Here is a 23,164-nt window from a genome sequence, read left to right on the forward strand (position 1 = left end):
GTCTCTATTTCTGCCTTGCAAACTGGTTGATTTGTACCATTTTTCTATATTCTGTATATATGTGTTAGTATATGATGTTTGTTTTTCTCTTTCTGACTCACTTCACTCTGTATGACAGTCTCTAGGTCCATCCATGTCTCTACAAATGTCCCAATTTTGTTTCTTTTTATGGCTAAGTAATATTCTAGTAGAAATTTGATTGAAAATACTCAGTTAAAAAAATTAGTAACATAAATAAATTTCTGGTAAAGGTCCACATCATAGTGATGCAGTATTTTTGCAGGCTATACTCCATTATAAATTATTATAAGATAATGGCTTGCACTTCAGTCTTATTTTTAAAAAGCAAACATCTTATGTGGATCAATTAAAGATCCTAAAAGTAGTTCCTGTGCCTTAAAAGCAGCGCATTGAGCATAACAGTATTGGAAACGAGACTGCATTCCTGTCCGGGAGGTTCTCCCTGTGACTTTGGCCAGGACACTCCAACTTTCTGTCCTCATGTTGCCCTAGGCTGGGTGCCCATGATAAAGAATCTACATAAAATATCTAAATGTATCAAACCATTGTACATACATGCATGCATATATATATATCCATATTCTTAAGGGGAAGTTGAATGAGGAAATGTGGATAGCAAATCTATTACTATTTTCTTTTGGCTCATAGGTTAATGGCTTGAACATATTTCTAAGTAGATGCCTTAGACACTAAAGATGTCCATCAGTAGGAAATTAAGTTATGGGACATCTATGGGATAGTCAATCTGGTAAATAAAGACTATCTGAATATAAAATAATGCGAACAAGGCATATTCCCAGTTTTAAAATTACACACATGCACACACACATGGTCTGGGTGGACACTCAGTGTCAACAGTAGCTATCCTTTGATGGAGGGATTATAGGTGACTATTTTTGCACTTAGGATAAAAAACAGTAAATGTTAAAAAAAATCACCTATTAATTTCCTAGGGCTACTGTAACAAAGTACTACAAAGTGGGTGGCTTGCAACACCAGACCTATATTGTCTCACGGCTCTGAGGCCTGAAATCTGAAATCAGGGTGTCCAGTTTCTCTCTGAAACCTGTAGGGGAGAATCCTCCTTTGCCTCTTCTGGCTTCTGGTGTTGCCAGCCGTCCTTGGCATTCCTTGGCTTGCAGCTGCATCCCTCCAATCTCAGCCTCTGCATGCATGGCTGTCTTCCTTCTTTGTGTCTGTGTTTCTATGTGGCTTTCTACTCTCAGTGTGTGTCTCTCTTCTCTTCTTATAAGGACACCAGCATCAGTTAGTTGGGGGGAGAAATTCATCAGGCAGAGGCAGTGAGCATTTCTTTTTCAAACAGTTTATTTAGTTCTTAGGCTAGAAGTTCCCAACTTTTTTCGTAGCCCATGCTGTCTTTTTGCCAACCTTGCCTGGAATGGAAAGAGTTTTTTTTTTTTCCAATTGTGGTAATTGATACAGTGGATTTGGGTAGCAGTCTATGCCCACTTTTAACATTGGTATAAGTGAAATATGATAATGTGCCTTTTTCTGTAGCTAGTGGTTTGTTTTCAGTTATACCAAGAACAGACTGATGCATATGCATAGGAAAGATGTGTATTAGGTGTATGTACACAGTGCATAGGTAGAGGCTCATAGCTGATAAAATGGCTGAGAAAACTTATAAGGTACCTTTTCTTTTTTCAATTCCTCTTTCTCGCATTGTCTACATGCAGGCATTTTGCACTGTTTTGTTCTCTCATAACCTCAGTCAAGCATCAAACCATGTTCCATGTAGCAAGAAGGAAAATTTGTGTATCTCATAGGACATAGGGGTTTTGATATGAAGCGCTTCTTTTTGATTTGAGGAACAGCATCCTCCCCTGAATGGCTCTCTTCATGTCATTGGTCAGGATTCTATCACATGGCCACTGTAAGGAAACACATTTTTTGTAGCACAGGTGAACATGTGAGAAGATATTTGTGAATGGCTGATGTTACCTGAGCTCTTTTCACAGAGCCTGACAAAAGGGACATTGCAAATGGTTAAATGATTGAATTCAGGATTGTGTGGCTGGTGCAATAAAGAGTGGTTTGTAGGGAACTTTGGCTTCTTTTGGGCCAGTTCTCTTTCTCTGTTGTGTGTGAGTCCTGGTGTCAGCCCTTGAAGGACCATCAACTGAGAGGATATAAGGTTATGATGATATTGATGAGAATGATTTGTATTTCTTTGAACTTGTTAAGAATAAAAGAGTTTCTAGTAAAAAAAAAAAATTTCTTTCTTACTCAGGCACCATCCAATGCAGGTTGGCCATGAGGATTGGGAGAGTGGACTCTGCTCCACACAGATATGCAGGAACCTAGGTTTCTCCAATCTTGTGGCTCCTCCCTCCTCTATATCTATTCAATCAGGAGACACACAAAATAAAAACTAGTAAGATTAACATAAACCTTATGCGATAACTGATGTGCTTAATTTGTTACCCCTTCTAAACTTAAGCTATTTCAAAAAGGGAGTTTTGAAGGTGCTATAGAGAACCTAGTCGTAGAAATCAGGAGGCCTTTCAGTGGGAGGGATCATATCAATAGAGTTTTCCCTGTGAGCTTAAGATTGCCCCATGGAGGTAATTATGGAATGTGTCTACCTGGTCAAGGGCTGCTCTTGGCATAGGCTCTTGGATCAGACTTTCTAGTTTGTAAATGGCTCAGTCTTTAACAGCAGACCCAGGAAACAAATGCAGAGACCATGGTCGAGAAATTAAGCAACACCTAATGGCCTTCATGAACTTTTCATTTATTCAGAACACATCAACTGAGTATTGTTTATGTATCAGGTTCAATTAATATTATTTTGATAGCATTTTAATACAAATGCTCTAAGGCAGGGGTTAGTGAACTGGCCCACTGGCCAAACCCAGCTCACCGTCAGTTTTTGTAAACAGAATCTGATTGCAACTCAGCTATGCTTATTCATTTACATATTGTCTGTGGCTGCTTTTGAGCAACAGTGGCAGGGTTAAATAGTTGTGACAGTCTGTACGCCTCATGGAGTCTCAAATATTTCCTGGGGCTTCCCTGGTGGCGCTGTGGTTAAGAATCCGCCTGCCAATGCAGGGGACATGGGTTCGATCCCTGAGCTGGGAAGATCCCACATGCCACGGAGCAACTAAGCCCGTGCACCACAACTACTGAGCCTGTGCTCTAGAGCCCTCAAGACACAACTGCTGAGCCCATATGCTGCAACTACTGAAGCCCACTCACCTAGAGCCCGTGCTCTGCAACAAGAGAAGCCACCGCAATGAGAAACCGGTGCACCACAATGAAGAAGCGCCCACTCTCCGCAACTAGAGAAAGCCCGTGCACAGCAACGAAGGCTCAATGCAGCCAAAAATAAAATAAAATAAATGATAATAAAATAAATCTTTAAAAAAAAAAACATTTCCTATCTAGCCCTTTACATGAAAAAAATTGCTGACCTCTGGTCTAAGGTAAAATAAAAGGAAGTGACTGATCTATGCCCAATCTGTAAAGCAGGTTAATGTAGGCTTTCTCTCACTACAATGGAAACTAAGTGGTTTCATAAGAGAGAAATGCATATTCGAGTTTCCTTTAGTGCTCTTTTTTTTCCTTCATTTAGTTTCTGATATCACAATTGAGAAAGGCTTTGTTTATGTGTTTTAAAAGCAGTATCGGGCTTCCTAGGTGGCGCAGTGGTTAAGAATCCACCTGCCAAGGCAGGGGACACGGGTTCGATCCCTGCTCCAGGAAGATCCCACATGCCACAGAGCAACTAAGCCCATGTGCCACAACTACTGAGACTGCGCTTTAGAGCCTGTGAGCCACAACTATTGAGCCCATGTGCTGCAACTACTGAAGCCCACGCAACTAGAGCCCGTGCTCCACAACAAGAGAAGCCACAGCAATGAGGAGCCCGTGCACCATAACGAAGAGTAGACCCCACTCGCCGCAACTAAAGAAAGCCCACGCGCAGCAAAAGGAGACCCAACACAGCCAATAGAATAAGTAAAGAAAGAAATTTATAAAAAAATAAAATAAAAAAAATAAAAGCAGTATCATGGAATGAGGAATAGCTGATGGTTTAAGAAAATGTGGACAATAATCTAATAAAAGATTACTCTGACACCTCGAAATTGCTCGGTTATATGGCGTCCTTATAAAGTGGTCCCTCACCATTGTCCCTCAGGCTGTGTAAAACCCAAGGGAACAACTCAGTGAAATCAAAAAATGATATTCTTGGTTGGCTAACACTGCAGCTGTATTTGGTTTGTGATTTGAATGTTGATTTAAAAAAATAAGGGCAACCTGGTGCACAAGAAAATTGAGCTTGGATTTTTTTTTAAATTTTATTTATTTATTATTTTTGGGGGGGTACACCAAGTTCAATCAACTGTTTTTATACACATATCCCTGTATTCCCTGCCTTCCTTGACTCCCCCCCCCCTCGAGTCCCCCCCACCCTCCCCGCCCCAGTCCTCTAAGGCATCTTCCATCCTCGAGTTGGACTCCCTTTGTTATACAACAACTTCCCACTGACTCTCTGTTTTACAGTTGGTAGTATATATATGTAACAACCCTGGACAACAACTACAACTGTCCAATTTCTATGTTATCCCTGCTGACATTGTCCATTTGAAGAGATGAAGCGCTAGACCTGTTTATCAAAGCTTTTTGTGTAAGTGAAAATGAAGTTGAAACCTGGGGTAAAATCCACAAACTTCAGTGTAGGTAGAAATGCTGATAGGAAACAAACATCATCAAATAGGATGACCAAAGAATAATGTTAGCCCACTGGGCTCAGAGGCCCTCAACAAACGTCTCTAGTGTGTGAGCTGTAGAGCTAGTTGTGTCTTTTATGTGTCCACAGTCACCATTTCTGTGATCTCCCAGAGGATTGTGATTTCCCATGGGTACAGCTATTTCTTATTTGTCTTTGAATCTGGAACACTGGGTATACTGCCCAATACTCCAGTGATCCTCAGCAAAATTTGAGAAATGAGTGAATGCATGTATGCATATGTGCATAGCCACCTTTAACAGTAAGCTCCTTTCTTCACTCTTCTTTCTGTAAAGACCATCAGTCACCTTTCTCTTATCTTCCCTAGTATCCTTAGTAATGCTTTTGAAGCATCAGTGCTTCCCTACTGCTTCACCCCATGCCCAGTTTCCAACTTTGATTGATGGTCTCACAGGGTTGATAAGATGTTTGAGCGAAGTAATAACCATGAAGAGCTTAAAACATCTCCTGGCGTTTTATACTCTCAATAAAAAGCATCCATCATCATCAGCATATCATCATCACTGCATCACTTTGTCTTGTATCTGCCCTCAATCCTAGGTCACTCCATCATTATGTCTCACTTTAACTGTAGCCATAGGACTCCTCCCCACCCCCGCCGCTTTCCTCAACTCAAGGCTTCTGTCCGATTCTGCCCACAGCACCTAAAAACAGCAGAGTAATCTTCAACCACAGAATCTACTCCTTTGTTGGAAAAAAAGCCTAACAAATTCCCAAGGCCCCTCTTGCCTATTGATGTCACTATCAAAGCCATTTACAATACTATTCCATATAAAAGAAGTAATCCCTTTGGTTCGTAGCCTGAGAATGCACCACAGATTTACACTTACTTGTCTTAGAGTAGTAGGTTTCAAACTTTTTGCCTACAATCTATAGTGAGAAATACATTTTACATCTCAGCTCAGCAAACACATGAACCAAATTGTGCTTATTGCTATCTGAGATACACTTTGATATTCTCTATAATGTTCTCTCCTATTGTCTTCTATTTGATTCTATATCATTTTCTAAAATACACTTGTCATGACACACTAAATTTTCATGATTCATTAATAAGTCATGACCTGCAATTTGAATAACACAATCTTGGAAGGCGGATGGAAAGGAGAAGAGGCGATCAAGAAGAAAAGAACAAAAATGGAGCATGGAAATTGGCCTAAGCATCTAGTACCTTCTCCATTTAGAGCCCAACAGTGGCGTGCCATCCAGGGGCCCATGCTACTTCACTGCTCTCTCTCATAATACCAAGCTGGGCAGACAGCCTGGAGGAGGTAGATATGTGGAGTATTAGGTTCTAAAGAGGTTGAAGCCTCTGATGAAAGTTACAGTGTCATGTCAAAAGCAGTCCACATCCTCAAGGAGTCCTTAGTCCATCGATAGAGAAAGCACAGATACATCAATTGTATTAAAACATAGAGCAGTGGATATCATCCTGTCCCAGTGACCTTTGGTGACCCTTACAGATAGAAGCTGCCTCATCTACCTATTCCAGTAAAACTTATGAATGACAGAGAGGTTTCCCTGCAGGTTTGTTTTGGTTTTTTGGTGTTGGTTTTTTTTTTTTTTTTTTTTTTGAAATTTTCTTCTTGGATGCTCTCCTCTGTACCCTGGGGCTTTTACCACGTCAAGTTCTCAAGTGTGTGCTGCTGTATGATTCTGTTCTGGTGCCAAGCAGGCAAGCCAGTACAATAGTCTGTGGTTATTTAAGCCATATGTTTTATGCCTTCACATTCACGAATGGCTTCCTTTATGTTCTTAAACAATATAGTTTTCGTTCTGAAGTCTTGTCCCTACTGGTCACATTTACACATATTGATATATCTTTGTTGTAGTAGCAGCTATTATTGCACAAGGCTCTGGCATCTTGAACAAAACTTTTGTCACTGCAGTTTCTGAAATATTCTGGCACCTTTCAAAGATTTCAAGACTACACTTTTCTCTCTGTTGGGATCATGGCCCAAAAGTAAACTTGATAATTACAAAGAATGTCCCATCCTTGAAATATGAATAGAAGCTTCCATTTTTGCTTTTTCCTTTGTTTCCTCATGGGCAAAACAAAGGCAAATAAGTAATAATTGAAATTAAACCAATCAAGCTTTCTGGACAACTTGAAATTGAGCCCTCAAGATTATTTAAAAATTCAGTTAGTGGATGTTTATAAAGTTTTTTATACGTGGAAAGGCCTGGAAAAATAGTTTAAGGTGATCTTCACTTAAGATAGGAGAGGGCAAACTACAGCTCAAAGGCCAAATCCAGCCCACTGCCTGTTTTTGTAAATAAAGTTTTATTAGAACACAGACACACTCATTTGTCTCTGTATTGTCTAAGGCTACTTTAGTGCTGCAGCAGCAGGGTGGAGTAGTTTTGACAGAGACCATATGGCCCACAAAGCCAAAAATATTTGCTATCTGACCTTTACCAAAAAAGCTTGCTGACCTCTGATTTAAGAGATTAATATTAATTTGATATAGTAATTTACAGTAATTATCCATGTAGTTGATCACATATACCATCCTATTCATTTCAGTTTCTTCACTATCTTAGTTTTACTTTTCCATAATTGAGTGTTTTTTAATAACTCTCAGATGTTTTAGTGTTTATATTATATGTGATCAAATATTTTTTTTCAAAGTGAATAATAGATTCCTTTGGTGAAGCTAAACAAGAAAGAAGTGTCAATATTTTAATGAGTTGCTTAAACAACTGATGCCATCATGCAGGTTATAGGAATATAAGTTATGCATCCAACGGGTGACTTTAATAATAAGTCAGCCTCCAATATGGGTTGATTATTAGCTTTATTACTCTCTGGTTTGATAACTGAATTTAGCTGTCTTTATCTTTAAGGACTTTACTTATTTACAGATTTATGGTTCTTCATAATCTAATCTTCCTCCTCTTACCTCCATCTTATCTTAGATGCCACCCAACACACACAGATTCAAATCTTCTAGGGATGTCTTTCTTAGGGCTACCTAGCGTTCATTACATGACAAGACTGGTGCAAACATAAGTAGGAAAATCACATCCCACAACGGAGTTTTGGATTATCCATCTTTAAGATGCTTTGGCTGCAAATTACAGAAACCAAACCAAAAGTGACTTATATTACAAAGAAATTGATTATATTACTTTGCTAAGAGCCAACAGATAGGCTAGTTCCAGGACTCAGGCTGGCTTCCCTCATTGTCACAAAATGACTGCAGCAGCCACCGGCATCACTGCTTCTATGGCAGCATGAAGAGGCAGAGAAGAGCAGTGACTCTTCAGCAAGTATCTTTTTAATAGGAGAGAAGGATTTTCACTGCTGCCTCCTAGCCGACTTCCCTCCCTTCTCAATCCCTATAATTGCAACACTTGCCAGTGCTCAAATCAATAAGGCAAGCAGAAAGAAACCACCAGAATTAACTTAAGTTTCCTTTCCTGAGCCTGGGGTGAGGACTCATCCCAGGGTGCATGACCACGTGGAGAGTGAGCACCTAACAAAATAAGGAAAGAAAAACTTGGGGGGAGGGGTAGGATAATAATGGATTTAGATTAGAAACTATTGGTGTATATAACAGCAATGTCATCTTCTGCCATTGCGAACAAGCAATAGGGAGGAAACTATTAGTATGTTGATTTGCATTAGTGTCTAACAGAGCGCTTTGCTTTTGTTGCTCAGGAAATAGTTAAGAAATTAAATGGAAAGGATTAGAAATTCAACCATAGCACGTTTATTTATATGGTATTTCTATATCATAAAGAATTGTTTCAAATGGCTCAAAGAATAATCAAACACAAGAATGGGAAAGGAAGGATGAGGCTCTAGATAGTTTTCATCTAATTGCCCCATCTGTCCAGTTACTGAATCTATGAGAGCTGTTTTCATGGCAGCAACTGGCAGAAATTTTGAGGAGTTCCCAAGCCTTAAAGTCTATGACTTAAAGATAATTGATTCCCTTCTTAATCATTCATTGTGAAATGATATCTGTCAAAAGAAGGTAGGTAACATTAGCCCCTTAGGTCAAAAATCACGCCATGTGTCAATGCCCTTGTCTGACTCTACCTTTTCAACTTGACCTGCAAGCTTTGGCTTTAAAATGAGTAATGATGAAACTCCTCTAACTTGCAATTTAATTTCCTTGAGTTAACAGTGCAGGGTATTTCTTTGGGATGAGTGCTTTCTGTCTGTTTGTTCTCCGACCTGCTTTCTTTCCTTTACACACCAGGAAATAAATATAACCTAAGGAAATGACTTGCCAAAAGCCATTTTTCTTGCTCTGATATTTGGAAACTTCTGTCTCTGCAAATACAATACCTCCATAGACTATGTTAAAAATACTGTTTTCAACTTAAGGTATGTGCAATAAGAAATGCAAATTCAAGAGCCTGGGAGGACAGACTAGCTGCTAGTTTGGGAAAAGGTAACAGCAGGGCTGCTCCTTTGGATCACGAGGTTATAGCTTTTTTTTTTCCTTTTTTTTTTTTAAACTCATAGCACTTGAAAGTGGAAAAAATGACAGCAAGGAAAAGATCCTTCTAGGGCATAATTTGTTCACGACCAGTTATTACAGTAAGCAGTGATTACAAAGAATGCCTGGCTAAGGAAGAACCATAGTTGAGCCTTTAAACCCATGGCATCCAAGTCATGCAGACAGCTTCCCTACCTCACATTTTGATAGAATGAGGCATGCTCAACAAATCAAATATCTCAATGATTTTCTGTAATAGAAACACACTTGTTTTGAGGTTCAAGAATCTACAAGTTCTTTTTTTATCCTCTTGAGAAAAAATTTCAGAACTAATTACCTTACCAAATAATTTACACAAAATGGGAAAGGTTTCTTAGTGTTTAATTTAGCTGGAAGCATGGTGACCTCCAAGAGCTGACTCTCTTTACAACAGTGAGAGACTCACAGAATGTTCTTATTTTCTGACCACAGCTTTGATAATTTCACCACCACTTCAACATATAAACTGTGGGGATTACTACATTTCTCAAGTACTTTGGGGAGCCTAGGCTCTATGGGGAGGCATCTGCGTTGCTTAAGAATACCATAAATATTTCCCTCCCCAAGAAACATAGACACTTTGGAAACAGATTTTGAAAAATCTAATCCACAAGGTGCTAGAAGGATGAAGAAACATTGTTTGATTCATTGGGATTTAAACCAAGAAGAATGACTCAGTCACCCTGTTTCTACCTGCTTTCTATTTCAATCAAGGTTAATGGAAAAACTGCTAAGGATAAGGTGATATATAAATGGAAACTTTGACCTATAGATCTGATTAAATAACCAACAGTCTATAGCATGGATGATTTCTTGAAAATAGCATGAATATGAATATATATATATATATAGATTCAAAGTTGACTGAGAGGCAGGGCCAGTTTGGGCTTGAATACATTGTTTTCCACTTTTTCCATATAGATTGTTTTCTTCCAGAATTCTTATTTTTCACTCTCTTGAGCCCTAGTTCCCACTAAAGAAACTACCAGTCCACTCCTGAATTTGTGATTTTCTCATCTTTTTTCACCAGTAGAATGCTTGCTTGATAAAAGTTTGGATTACTAGGAATAAGACATTAAGAGGCTTAGGATAAGAAAGGATTTCCTAGACTAAGCAGTCACCATGTGATTTATCGGGAGAAATCTCGAACAAAATTCAAAGGCCCCTGAGAAGGGTAGCTTCATGCTTTAAAACTGAACTTGAACATTAGCCTTCCCAAGAAGAGCTGAGGACAGCCTTCTTGCTTCTGATCTACCACCTAGTAACCGTCTCCACTGAAGCATTTCTTCATTTTGTTTTAATGAGGTTTCCATGTATCTGTCTTTAGCATTAAACTTCGAGTTTCTCAAAAGCAGAGATAGGGCTTGTTCATCTGGGTTCGTAACACGTAGCTCTGTCTCACCTACAACACATCCTTAATCAATGTTGGATGGAGGCATAGATGGAGCAGTGGATGGAGGATGGGGGAGGATGCCATTTAAATGGATAACCTCTGTAGTATAAATAATATTCCCAGGCCAAGGAATTCATCACGTTCCGTGGCTCATCCCTCAATAGAGATTACTTATTTTAGAATGGAAGAGAGAGCCCTGCTTTGGCTCCTGTCCTAAATCTCTGGGGTTAGTCCCAGTTTAACTCTTAGGCCAGCATAATGCACTGGTCCTATAGGTTCCCCTATCCTGGGATTGTTGCCACATTTCCTGCCAAGAAGCAGAAGTGGCCACTTTCCTGGCAACTACTACTCCATCCTGTCAGGGCTGCTCTCCTTTCCTTTTCTTGGGATGAGCTTTGAATATGGAGTAGGCCACTCCGAGCAGCAGGGGCACTTTTGAATTCACTCCACTGAGCATGAGTATGGCATTAACTGGCTCCAATGTCCAGCCTGACTTTTCCTGGGATAGGATTTTGACTGGGGTTTTGGTTACCCAACTCTCTTCAGGCCTGTTTTCCAATGTTGATTTATTTGGCCAAATTACCTTACATTGATGACATTAATTACTAGAAAACAGTAGATTTGGATGTGGGCCCAATGAAAGGTCCTCAAGTGCCAGGGATCATAAGTAATATTATTACTTCTTTGACAAATCTGCTCCAAACTGGAAATAAAATATCGGGTTTAGGCTTTTACTTGCCTTACTCTGGGGAGATCTATGGCTTGAGAGCCATCAAAAGGGGATGTAGATGATACTAAAGGATAAATTTTAGTTTTAGTAAAGGATTAAATATAGTTTTGGTAAACACTTTTATAAGACATCCACAAATTGTGTAACTCACTTTCATATATATAATTTAAAAACTATATTTTGGTTTATCAGGACAGGCATCGGAACATGAAAAATACACAGATTTCTGTACTAAGCAGTGTTCTTGGATGCAAATAATGGGTACAAAGTCTGGATAACTTAAGCAGAAACGGGACTTAAAGAACCCAAGAAATAGGACGTATCTCAAGATAATCTAATCAGCCACGTATGAAAACATCACCAGAGCCATAAAAATAAATCTGGTCAAAGCTCTCAACTGTCCACTCCCTTTCCAGAAAACGTGCTACACAGAATGGCAGATATAATGGATGCTTTATATTGGCCTAGATACATGTTTTCTTTCAGTTCAGGGCGATGTGAAAAGGAAGATTATTTCAATAGTTTCAGCCAGGTCAGAAACTCTGGCATGTGAGTCACCTTCTTGCCATAAAGTTCAGCTCCCAAGTCTGTGTGTTTCAGAAGTACTTCAGTGAGCAGTGCAAGCCTCCACTTTCTCACATGCCTGACAAATGAGCCTTCACCTTTTGCTTGAATACATCCAGTGCCTGGGAGAAAGGGCTTTTTTTCAAAGAAATTTTGTATTTTGGAATCATTTTACCAAAAACTCTTACAGAAAAGCTATCAACATAATATAGAGTTCCCTTATGCCCCTCACCCAGTTTCCCCTAACGATAACGTCTTTTATAACCTTGGTACACTTATCACAACTAAGAAACCAACATTGGTATGTTAGTCTCAACCAAACTACAGACTTTGTTTAGAGTTCACCAGTTTCCCCACTAATATCCTTTTTCTGTTCCAGGATCCCATCCAGCATACTACATACATTTAGCTGAGCATCTTTTTTTTTTCTTTTTTCTTTGTTTAAAAAATAACAGACATTTCTTATCTCACACAGTTTCTGGGAATATCTTATCCTGGTTGTTCCGGTTCAGGTTCTGGTTCATGAGGTTGCCATCAACCTGAGCTAGGGCTGCAGTCATCTGAAGAAATGATGGGGCCAGAGGATCAGTGCCCAAGCTCACTCACATGGCTGCTGGCTGGAGACTCCAGTTCCTCACCACATGGCCCCTTGCAAAGGGTTTCTTATGCCATGGTTTCCACCAGAGTGAGGGATGCAAGACAGAGAGCATCCAAGATAGAAGCCACAGTGCTTTTTTTGTGAGGCAGCTCATTCCATTGCTGAACAGTTCCATTTGCTGACAAAACTATCTTCCTACAGTTCCCTCCTGTATCCTTGTTCTAGACATTGGAGGGCTGGCCAGTAGGTCTCTTCACCCACCCTGATTAGTCCTCTTCAAAAAAAAAAAAAAGTCTCCTGCGTCTTCCCTGAATGCTAAAGACACTGCACTCACAGAACTGTTCACCATCAGATGCCACAGACTTGATCTGTTGTCGCCCCTTCCCCTCCTTGCTGTATTCCCCTCCTTGTAATTAGGAATTTGGTATAAAGATAGCTATAGGCAGACTCATATTTCTTTATAAATTGAAGAGAATTGTAGTGTCCAAAATTCAACATTGTATATAAAGGCTCAACAATTCAGAAGCATTTTTATATTGTTCTCTTCAAAACAGAACCTGAGATTGGGTATAAATTGAGTATTGTGACAGGTGGGAAGATGTGAATGTTTTATAGTTTGGATGTCACATGGTTTGAGCCCATAGGTGTTCTCTAGGTAGAGTGATGCACAGACCAGTGGCTCTCAACCCAGAGTGATTTTGTCCCTGAGGGACATTTGGCAATGTCCAGAGGCATTATTGGTTGTCACAACAGGGAATGGGTGGATGCTCTGGCATCTATTAAATTAAAGCCAGGGATGCTGCTAAATATCCCACCATGCACAGGACAGCCCCTCACAGCAAAGGGTTATCCAGCCCCAAATGTCACTAGTGCCAAGGCTGAGAAACTGTGGCATAAATTATATGCAGTTTCTAAAGGGCCACTTCCCATTCTGCCACACAAATGTCTCTTTTATATCATTTTTTCCTCACTTTGTAACGGAGCTCCCCTCACTGCCTATGAATTCCTTTGGTTTGCGTTCTCTGAGAGTCTGTTTTTCTGGTCCAAGTAAATAGCGAGGCAGCTGTGGTTGGGAAAAGCAAGAGAGGTGGTGCCAGAAAGCATTCCTTCAAACTTTTCTCAGCAGGAATTTTTTTTTTTGAAGATTTGAAACAAACTAGAACCTTCCTTTTAGGCTAGGATGGAGTTGCAGACTCCACAGCTTGCTAGGTGTGCAGTGACCCAGGGTTAGGTGTCTATGCTGGCCTGGGGTGAATGTGAGGAATGTGAGACCCAGTGCTACCAGCTCTTCCACCTTTCTCAAGAGGTTAGAAATCCAGATATGTATGTGAACTTACCAAGTTTTCACATTAGAGCTCAATTTTTTATAAATCACTGTGTGGCTTAGAGATTATCATAGTAAGTGAAATAAGCCAGACAGAGAAAGACAAATATATGATATCACTTGTTGTGGAGTCTAAAAAAATGATACAAATGAACTTATTTACAAAACAGAAATAGACCCACAGACATAGAAAACAAACTTATGGTTACCAAAGGGGAAAGCGGGGGAGATATAAATTAGGAGCTTGGGATTAACATATACACACTACTATATATAAAATAATCAACAAGGTTCTACTGTAGAGCACAGGGAACTATAGTCAATATTTTGTAATAACCTATAAGAGAAAAGAATCTGAAAAAGAATATACTTATACATATGTACACACACACACACACACACACACGTGTAACTGAATCACTTTGCTATACACTTGAAATTACACAACATTATAAATCAACTATACGTCAATTAAATCAATCAGTTAAATCAGTCAATCTCTGTGTGGGCTTAACAGCACCTGAATAGTGGGGGGCTGGATATGGTCATGTCATACCCACTGGACTAGCTCTGTGGCAGCATCAGAAGAGGGTTTTGTCCCCAGAATTGCACTTAGTAAGTTCTGTTTGACTTCATTTTGTGGTTTGGCGCAGGCAATTTCTTCTCCTTTTCAGTAATGTGATCTTTACAGAACTCTGCAAGTGAAGGAATTTAAAAGGCCGTAAATGTTGATGCCCTGTCCCATATCCAGGTGCACCTGTAAATTTCGGCTGTCTACACCCATTCCCTGAGACTGCTTTGCTAAGGAACAAGCCTTAGCATGTTCTTGTCCGTTGCTCAGGCTTCTGGGAGGGCAGAGTCTAAATGACCCTCACAAATGAACATCCACTATTTTACAGACACCTCCAGAAGCATCTCTCGTGATGCAGAGGCAAAGTGACCTTAAACAAAGGATTTTCAGCTTCTCATCACAACTATCTGTGCTCTCCTTCTAGCCACCCCTCTCAAGACAGAGCTAGGCATTTTGGAAAGAGCTGCAATTTGGGTTTGAATTCTGGCTCTACCACCTACCAGTCCTGTGATTTGGGGACAATTTGCTTTAGTTCTCTGATTTTAATTTTTTCAACAGTAAAATGAATAAATCAAAAGGCTGCCTCAATGGATTGTATGTTGGTGTATATTAGATAATATCATATCTGCAAAAATGACTCATGCCAAATCCTGGTGAACATTTAGAGTTCAAATTTGTTAGTTTCTCATTCCTCTCTAACTCTGTATTACGTTGGGCATCTTGGTCCCTATGTCTGGTCTTTAATGTCACTTTCTTCAAGTAGACACCACGTTTTCCTCCCTGCAGCACAGATAGAGGTTAAGAGCACCAGTTTGATGTTGGCTAGTCCTAGGTGCAAGTTCTGAACTTACCACTTAGCAACTTCCGAGCTTGAACAAGTTATTTAACTTCTCCTAACCTCATCTATAAAATAGCAAAATACAATGGTGTGGGCTTTCTAGAACTGCTGTGAGGATGTAATAAGGTCATGGATACTAAGCTTCTGGGACATACTCAAAAAACACTAGCTCTTCATCACTCCTGTACGCCTGTGTCACAGGGAGGTCATGGCGGCTGGATGAGATCATGGGCATTCAGATATTTAGCAAAGTTAGACACGAGAGAACTTTCTTGTGCAGGACTTTCTTGCTGAGTTTTCAGCCCCATTCAGTTAATGTAATTTTTATGTTGGTGCCATTCTATAAAAATGACAAAGTCTTTTGTTATTTTTATTGAGGAATAACATATATATAAAGTAATGTACATAAATATGAATGTCCACCATACAACTCAGTGGGTTTTTAATATGCATGGATCATGTAACCGACAACCAGATCAAGATAGGGAACATTCCCAGCACTCCAGGAGGCTCCTTCATGCCCCCTTACAGGCAATAGCCATTCCCCCAAAAGAAACCCTTACTCTTCCATCTATCACCCAAAATGAGTCTTTCCTTGGACAGTATTTTTGTATCACTATTATCTCTAGAATCAACTTGATATGGAAAATACTGTTTAATAACCTGTACTCTCTGCATCTGATCTGACCTGATTAAAATTAGGAGTTGAGTATAATATTTCAGTGGTCCTGGGTTCTCTTTGGAACCAACCCAAAACCTCCATGTGACTTCTGGCCATGGACAGTGCTGACAAGTCCTCATGGCCTGCCCCGCCCTGTGCTCTTTACTTGGAGGGAGACAAAAGCCTAGGAGACCTGGTTCTACCCTCAGAGAGCTTCTCGTCTAGCAAGAGAAACCAACAAGCCTTACACTGGAACACTAGCTGACAGCAAGTGAGGCCATGAAAGGCCTGACCTAGAAGAGCTAGCTCATGTTTTCTTGTTCTTAACTCTCCTAGAGACCATGTTTGGTACTGGCCTCCCCCAAGACGACCAGATTAACCACACACTTCATACCGATGATTCCTTTGCTTTGTGGTCACTCCGATGTGGAGGGCTTGCTGGCTTGCCGTCTGCTATTGTGTCATGTGTCTGTGGGCTCTCCCATCTAGGATGTGGTCTCCCGCGGGCACATGGAGGGCAGTCCTCAAGTGCTTGTTCAAAGACACCTTTGATCAGGACGTGTGACCTCAGTTTTCTCTCCAGGTCACTGTAGCCTGTAAGACAGTGCCCGCTCTGGAGCAGTTAGGAAGCGTACACTCATCCCTATTTGCATTATAAAAACATTGCTGTGCAGTATGGATAGTTAGGAAGCTTGAATTTCTTTAAAAGATAGAATGGCTCTTATCATACTTACTGGCATCTGAGGAATTGGTTGAACATAAACTATTCTGTACGGTTGTAAGCACACAGTATGGCAGTCTCTTGAATTGATTCCCTATGCTCTATGGGAAGGAAAGACATTCTTCAAAAACTGGAGATTCAATCAGCAAGCCACTGGTTGATCACAAGGGAGAAGAGAAGGAGTGAGCAGTTTTATTGCACAGCTCTGGTCATTTTCCTGAGGATTTTAAATGAGAAAATGGCTGAAACAATGCCTCCTTACACATTATTGCACATGATCCATCATTCTGTCTAGTTGTCTATTAATAACATTTGCCTCTGTCTAATTAAGTGAAAAGTATAGTATTTGTGATAAATAGCTAAGCACTTTTTATGCTAGGGCAATATTCACAAAGATCATATTTTTCCTATAAGGAGGCTTCAAGATATTGTTTGGAGTTTTAGAGTTTGAAATATATATTATCCTTGTGGGACTATGTAAACTCTCATACTGGTGGGGATATAAATTAGCAAAACTACTTGGGAAACAGTTCGTTACCTCCCCAAAGCCTACGATTACATACACACTGACCTGGCTGTGTGGCTTCTATTACACTTATACCCTAGAACAGTGGTTCTCAGACTTTAGTGTGAACTGTAACCCCCTGGAGGGCTTGCTAGGCCCCACCCCAGAGTTCCTGATTCAGTAGATCTGGGGTGGGACCATAGAATTTGTCTCTAACAAGTTCCTATGTAATACTGATGCTACTGGTGCTACAACCACACTTTAAGAACCACTCTCTTAGATTTTTGTATATAAGAAGACAAACAAAATTTTTCAGAAACATTGTTCCTACTAGTCGCAAGCTAGAAACAACTCAAATTTCTATCAGTGGTTTAGTAGGTAAATTAACTGTGGTAGATTCATTCAAGAAAACACCGCATAGCGATCACCTGCAGCTACCTGCCTCAACAGGCTGAATTTTAGGAAGTGTTAATGAAGGCAATAAATAAAGCAAGAAAGAAGACCTACAGTATGATTCCATCTCTATGAATTTGAAAGTGATAAAAACAGAACTGTATTCTTTATAAATGCATAGATAGATGGTCAAACTATAAAGGAAAGCAGATAATTGATACGGCAAAAGTCAGTCCAGTGATTACCTGGGGTGACAGGGAGGGAGGCATACAGGGGCTCCTTGGGTACTAGCAATAGTCTACATCTGAACTTGACCATTGGTTATGTGAGAGCTGACTCCCTTATTATTACTTACCCTGTACATTTATATTTATACACATCTACATATATCATACATGCTCTAATTTTAAAAAAAGTTAAAAAAATTGTTCTGTGTCTTAAAAGAAAACATCTCCTATCCTATATGTATTCTGGTTCTTTGACAACTTGTTTGAAATTTAGGATCTGTCCACTAGCTATAAAAAATAAATCCCTTAAGCTTTAATATATGGTTTAATTATCCTTCTGGGTCAACTATTAAAATGAAGGGATGATAGAATTTTTTAAAGAAATATGCTGTTGTTATAGTCAAATGTATTTGATGATATGAACTAGTGATGAACAAAGTATTACAAAGTAAAAGACCTGTCAGTCCTATTTGAAGAACAGATTAGAATCTTGTGCAGTTAGTATGTTTAATGTCTGTATGTATGTAGCAAGTCATATAAGGCCCTATGGTGAGATCATCTTTTAGACACTGAAGATAAGAACATACACATGATGAAAGAGATTGACGGCTCTTTGCCACCTCACAACTGATTTACATAGTTTTCCCCTATACAAATCTCACAACTGCAAGAGTGAAGACTCTTGTGAACTATTTCCATTTTGTGGGAGGAGAATCACTTTAAAAATGTTTCTTTGCTTTTTGAAAGGAAGAGGGGGTTGAGTGTGTCTGTTGATTATATTGTGATGTCTTTTGCCTCCAAAAATTCAGAGAGGAGGCGTTGGGAACATCTGCAGCCCCATGAGGATCCCAGGAACACTGATTTCTGTTTAAGAATACTTAGTCTGTCTTTCCCTGATATCAGAGTCTTGCCTTTAAGTTTTATTGGGCTGAATCTCTTTCTTTACTACACTTTTAAGAATATCTTGTGAAAAAAAGATTCTTAATCCCTCTTTTAAACATAAGTCTCCGTGCAGCATGGGCTGCATTTCTCCTGATTGGTAGCGGTGTGGATTCCCGATTTGCACTTCCCACACATTAAGTTGACAGCTGCATTATTCCAAAACACATTCTTGCAATGATGACTGCCAATATTTTATGATGACATCCTAGGAATTCATTTGCAGCTGCCTACTGATATGAGAGGTATCTATATTATTTGGTGAGTTAACCAGTTAAGTACATTTGTTGCAAGTACAAGATGCTAAAAGGATAAGTGCCTTACTTATTCTAGTAAAAAATTAGAAACAACCCAAATATCCATCAGCAGGGGGGATGGTTAATTAAATTATGGTGTAGCCATACTATGGAATACTATGAAACCCCCCAAAAGAAAGTAGATCGGAATTTATGGAATGTGTCAGGCTCCCTATGAAGCACTTTATATGCATCATTTTATTTAATTCTCACAACTCCACGGGATTCCCATTTTATAGATGAGGACACTGAGACTTGTTCAAAGTCACATAATTAGTGAATGGTGCAGCAATAATTAGGTTTGAGTTCTATGGACCCCAATTCATTTCCATATCCAGTTACACTCTACTAGCTCATGAATGTCAAAGCCATATATACCGTTGGCTCCCCTCTCATGATTTAATTCGAGATGATATTGGTTTGCGTAAACATGAAGAATAGGAAGAGGCTCCTGTAATAGTAAAAGCAAATATATCTAAGTGTCAAAACTAAATGACTTCTGAAGGAGGTAGTTTCCTGTACTTTCCATGATTGAAACAAAATTTAAGAGCATACACCATGATTCTGGTTATGTGTCCAATCCAAGTCAAGGATTTTCATGTATTTTCAGGGCCATTACTCTGTTTAAAATGCCAAGTTATAAGTAAAGTGAGAAGTCATGCTTTTGCTCAAATGTAGTTATTGATAATGTAAAATGTCACTTATATGCTTGTTTTTACAACTTTTCATTCTCTTAATATTTACAGATGGACAAAAGAGAAAGAAATCTTTGAGAAAGAAACTGGATTCACTAGGGAAGGAGAAAAACAAAGACAGAGGTAAAGGACAGAATGAACTAAAGCAAATGCATGTTCCATGGAGCATAATGGTTGAATTTGGTGGGGTGTTTGAATTGCATTGATTTACGTGGTTCAACTGTATTATGTAAACTGAATTTCTACGATGGAATGTCATTATAGGCTGTTTGGGTCTACTCTTTTGTGTTCAAGTGGCCCTGTACTGAATTGATGAGTTCAACTGGTTTGAGTAAAGTGTGATTTCTGCCAAGTTTATGGTTCCAATTATGATTCTGGCCACTCAGCAGTGCATAAGGAAAACCTGGGTTGGGTAGCCATGGATAGCATCTCTAACACTAACCAGCTGTCTGGCAAATCCAGACAGTTAGGCAGGGCTAGTTGAATGAGAAAGAGTTTGGGTTCGCCTACCATGACTACTGGAAAGAAACAGTCTCATCCTCATGGTTACTGAAGATGGGCCATTCTCAGCGTTGTAATGTTAGATCACAGCATGCTTATTTTTTTGCCCTGTGTGTTTTGGAAATTGTTGACTCTCTTCATACTGTCCCCTTCTATGTCTGTTTAGGAAACTGATAGTTTAGCTGCTCTTTCAGAGGTATCTGTGGTCATTTTTAAATGATATTCATTGAGCCTGCATAATGGGCACCTGGGCCCCATTAGCCCAGTACATCTTTTTGTGGCTTGTTTCTATGGTTTCATATGAAATGACTGCTGAATGGTGTGGTCACATGAGTATATTTCCATTTTATGTGACATAGCGAATGAGTGTAGAGTAAGGAAAGCCATATGTCTCACCTTGGAGTTCTTCTGTATAATGATCGAATTTCTGCTTGAAAAGGAATGAAAGGCAATGAAACCCAAGGTATAAAAATAGATACATTGTGATAAGTATTAGACAAAACCTAGACATATTGTCGATCCCAGACTCTACACCCGTATCTTGAACTGTGCCTGAAGAGTCATGACCTCTGGTTCTTGGACTAGAAAGAGATGAATTCTAAAGAATGGCAAGCCAATGTTTTACTTCCCTTAGAGCATGATTTCTCAACTTTGGGACTATTGACATTTGATTGGATAATTCTTTGTTGTGGGGGCTGTCCTGTACATTGTCTGAGATGTTTAATAGCATCCCTGGTCTCTACCACTAGATGCCAGTAGCACTGCCCCCGACCAAGATATTTCCAGACATTTCAAATGTTTACCTCAAACTGGAGAAAAGGACATGAAAATGTCAGTGATCCCTACCTCTGACTACATAGTAGAATAATTTGTGAAACCTTTAAAAATTCCAGTGCCCAGACCCCCACCCCAGAAAATCTGATCCCATTGGTCTGTAGGGGTACTGAGCATGAGTAATCTTATAAACTACTAATGTGCACCTTGTAAGATGAGAACTGTGGTCCATACTAACCAGTATACCCACCAGGGCATATTCTACCACAGCAGAATCTACTGCTGGCATCATGAATGCAAAGGACATTAACTCTTGCCCAGCTACCTATCATTGTCTGATAAATTGTATTGTGTTTAATTGGTTCATATGTTCTTGCCCTTATTTTTTAAATGACTATTAGTAGCCAGCATAGCTTTTCTATTTTTATTTTTATTTTTGTAAGTATATTTCCTTTTATTGTTTTTTCTCTACATACTTTTACATAGTTTCATAGTATGTACAATTTTATACCCTGCTTTTGAAAATAACTAGGTGCTTTTTATTTTCGAATGATGCAAGTAGCATATGTTCATTTTAGAAAAAAAATTTACATGTGAATAAAACAAAAGAAATGCTAAAAATTTGGTAACATTTATTAAATTCTTTCAAAGTGCACTAAATTTGGGGGGTTGCTTTGTTTTTTGTTTGTTTTTTACATACAAGAAACTGCATATATTTAAAGTGTACAATTTGATTTTTTTTCTTATTAGTCATGTATATATGGCAATCTCAATCTCCCAATTCATTCCCCCCCCCACCACCCCCTCCTCACTTCCTCCCCTTGGTGTCCATATGTTTGTTCTCTACATCTGTGTCTCTGTTTCTGCCTTGCAAACTGGTTGACCTATACCATTTTTCTAGATTTCGCATATGTGTTAATATACGCTATTTTTCTCTTTCTGACTCACTTCACTCTGTATGACAGTCTCTAGGTCCATGCATGTCTCTACAAATGACCAAATTTCATTCCTTTTTATGGCTAATATTCCATTGTATATATGCACCACATCTTCTTTATCCATTCGTCTGTTGATGGACATTTCGGTTGCTTCCATGACCTGGCTACTATAAATAGTGCTGCAATGAACATTGGGGTGCATGTGTGTTTTTTAAATTATGGTTTTCTCTGGGTCAGCGTAGCTTTTTTAAACTAGAGTATTTACTCATTCTATTCCTGCCATGGACCATCTTTATCTCATTAGATGAGAGAAATTCTCAGTGTTTACAGAATTATTTAAGGGATCATTCAGACTGATATTAGTAATGTGTTATCTTTAAAGTTGTCTATTCTAGGATGAAGATATCCGTACTAGAATCTGAACACTCATAATGTAGACTTGAGGTGATTCTTCAGAAGTGCCCATTCAGGCTAAACTAAGCAGAATGAGCATTTTTTGCAGAAGATGTTTGAATTCCCTCAACAGAGGGAGATGTATGTGTGCTTGCTTATATAAGAAAACAGCAGGAAGTAAGGGTAGGGCAGGAGGGGCCAGGGGAAGTAATCAACCAATATGCACTGGACTATTATACATTTTTCAGGCCAAATCATTTTTATATATTATATAGGCTCAGTGAAAACTTGGCAGTGTTCTATAAGGTTGCGCAGGGGTGCTGGCTGGGAGAAGGAAGGCAGGTCCTGGTGGTTCCAAAGAAAAGACAAATCACCCATCCAACTAAGGAGAGAAATATCAGGATTTATGGCAAAAGAGGTTTTTTTTTGTGTGTAGCTTTGATAGTTAAAAAGATGATGTCCTAGGCTTAAGTGAAGCTTAATTACGTGGCATCTTTTCTGAACATAAAGTCCTGTGTGTGTCCACACATCCATTACATGGATGTCTTGGGAACCAGGGTGTGATGCGTGCAGGTCTCGCACAATTGTGATTAGTTCATACTGTTTTCTTCCATTTGAATATTAGCATTGGGGTTCATAACAGCTGCACATGTGAAAAATGACAATCATTTGAATCCAAGAGTAAAAGAAGGAAAACAGGAAATTCTAAATGACCTCTTGGGTTAGGTCATCTAAAAATAAATAGGAGCAGCTTTTTAGAATTGAATTTCTCTGCCAATAGAATGATTCATTAAATGTTTGATATGCTGCTA

General features: G+C 39.3%; 1 protein-coding gene across 3 annotated transcripts in view; it reads left to right on the forward strand.

Annotated features, from left to right (window-relative positions):
* Positions 1-23,164, forward strand: part of ARHGAP6 (Rho GTPase activating protein 6) — a 476,412-nt gene that overhangs the window by 399,346 nt on the left and 53,902 nt on the right. For all 3 annotated transcript variants that reach the window (XM_057718706.1, XM_057718707.1, XM_057718708.1), the window contains exon 3: positions 19,798-19,869. In XM_057718706.1, the coding sequence (XP_057574689.1) occupies positions 19,798-19,869 (72 nt within the window). The remainder of the gene's footprint in view (positions 1-19,797; positions 19,870-23,164) is intronic.

Source organism: Hippopotamus amphibius, chromosome X, assembly GCF_030028045.1.
Source record: "Hippopotamus amphibius kiboko isolate mHipAmp2 chromosome X, mHipAmp2.hap2, whole genome shotgun sequence".
Lineage (NCBI taxonomy): Eukaryota > Metazoa > Chordata > Mammalia > Artiodactyla > Hippopotamidae > Hippopotamus > Hippopotamus amphibius.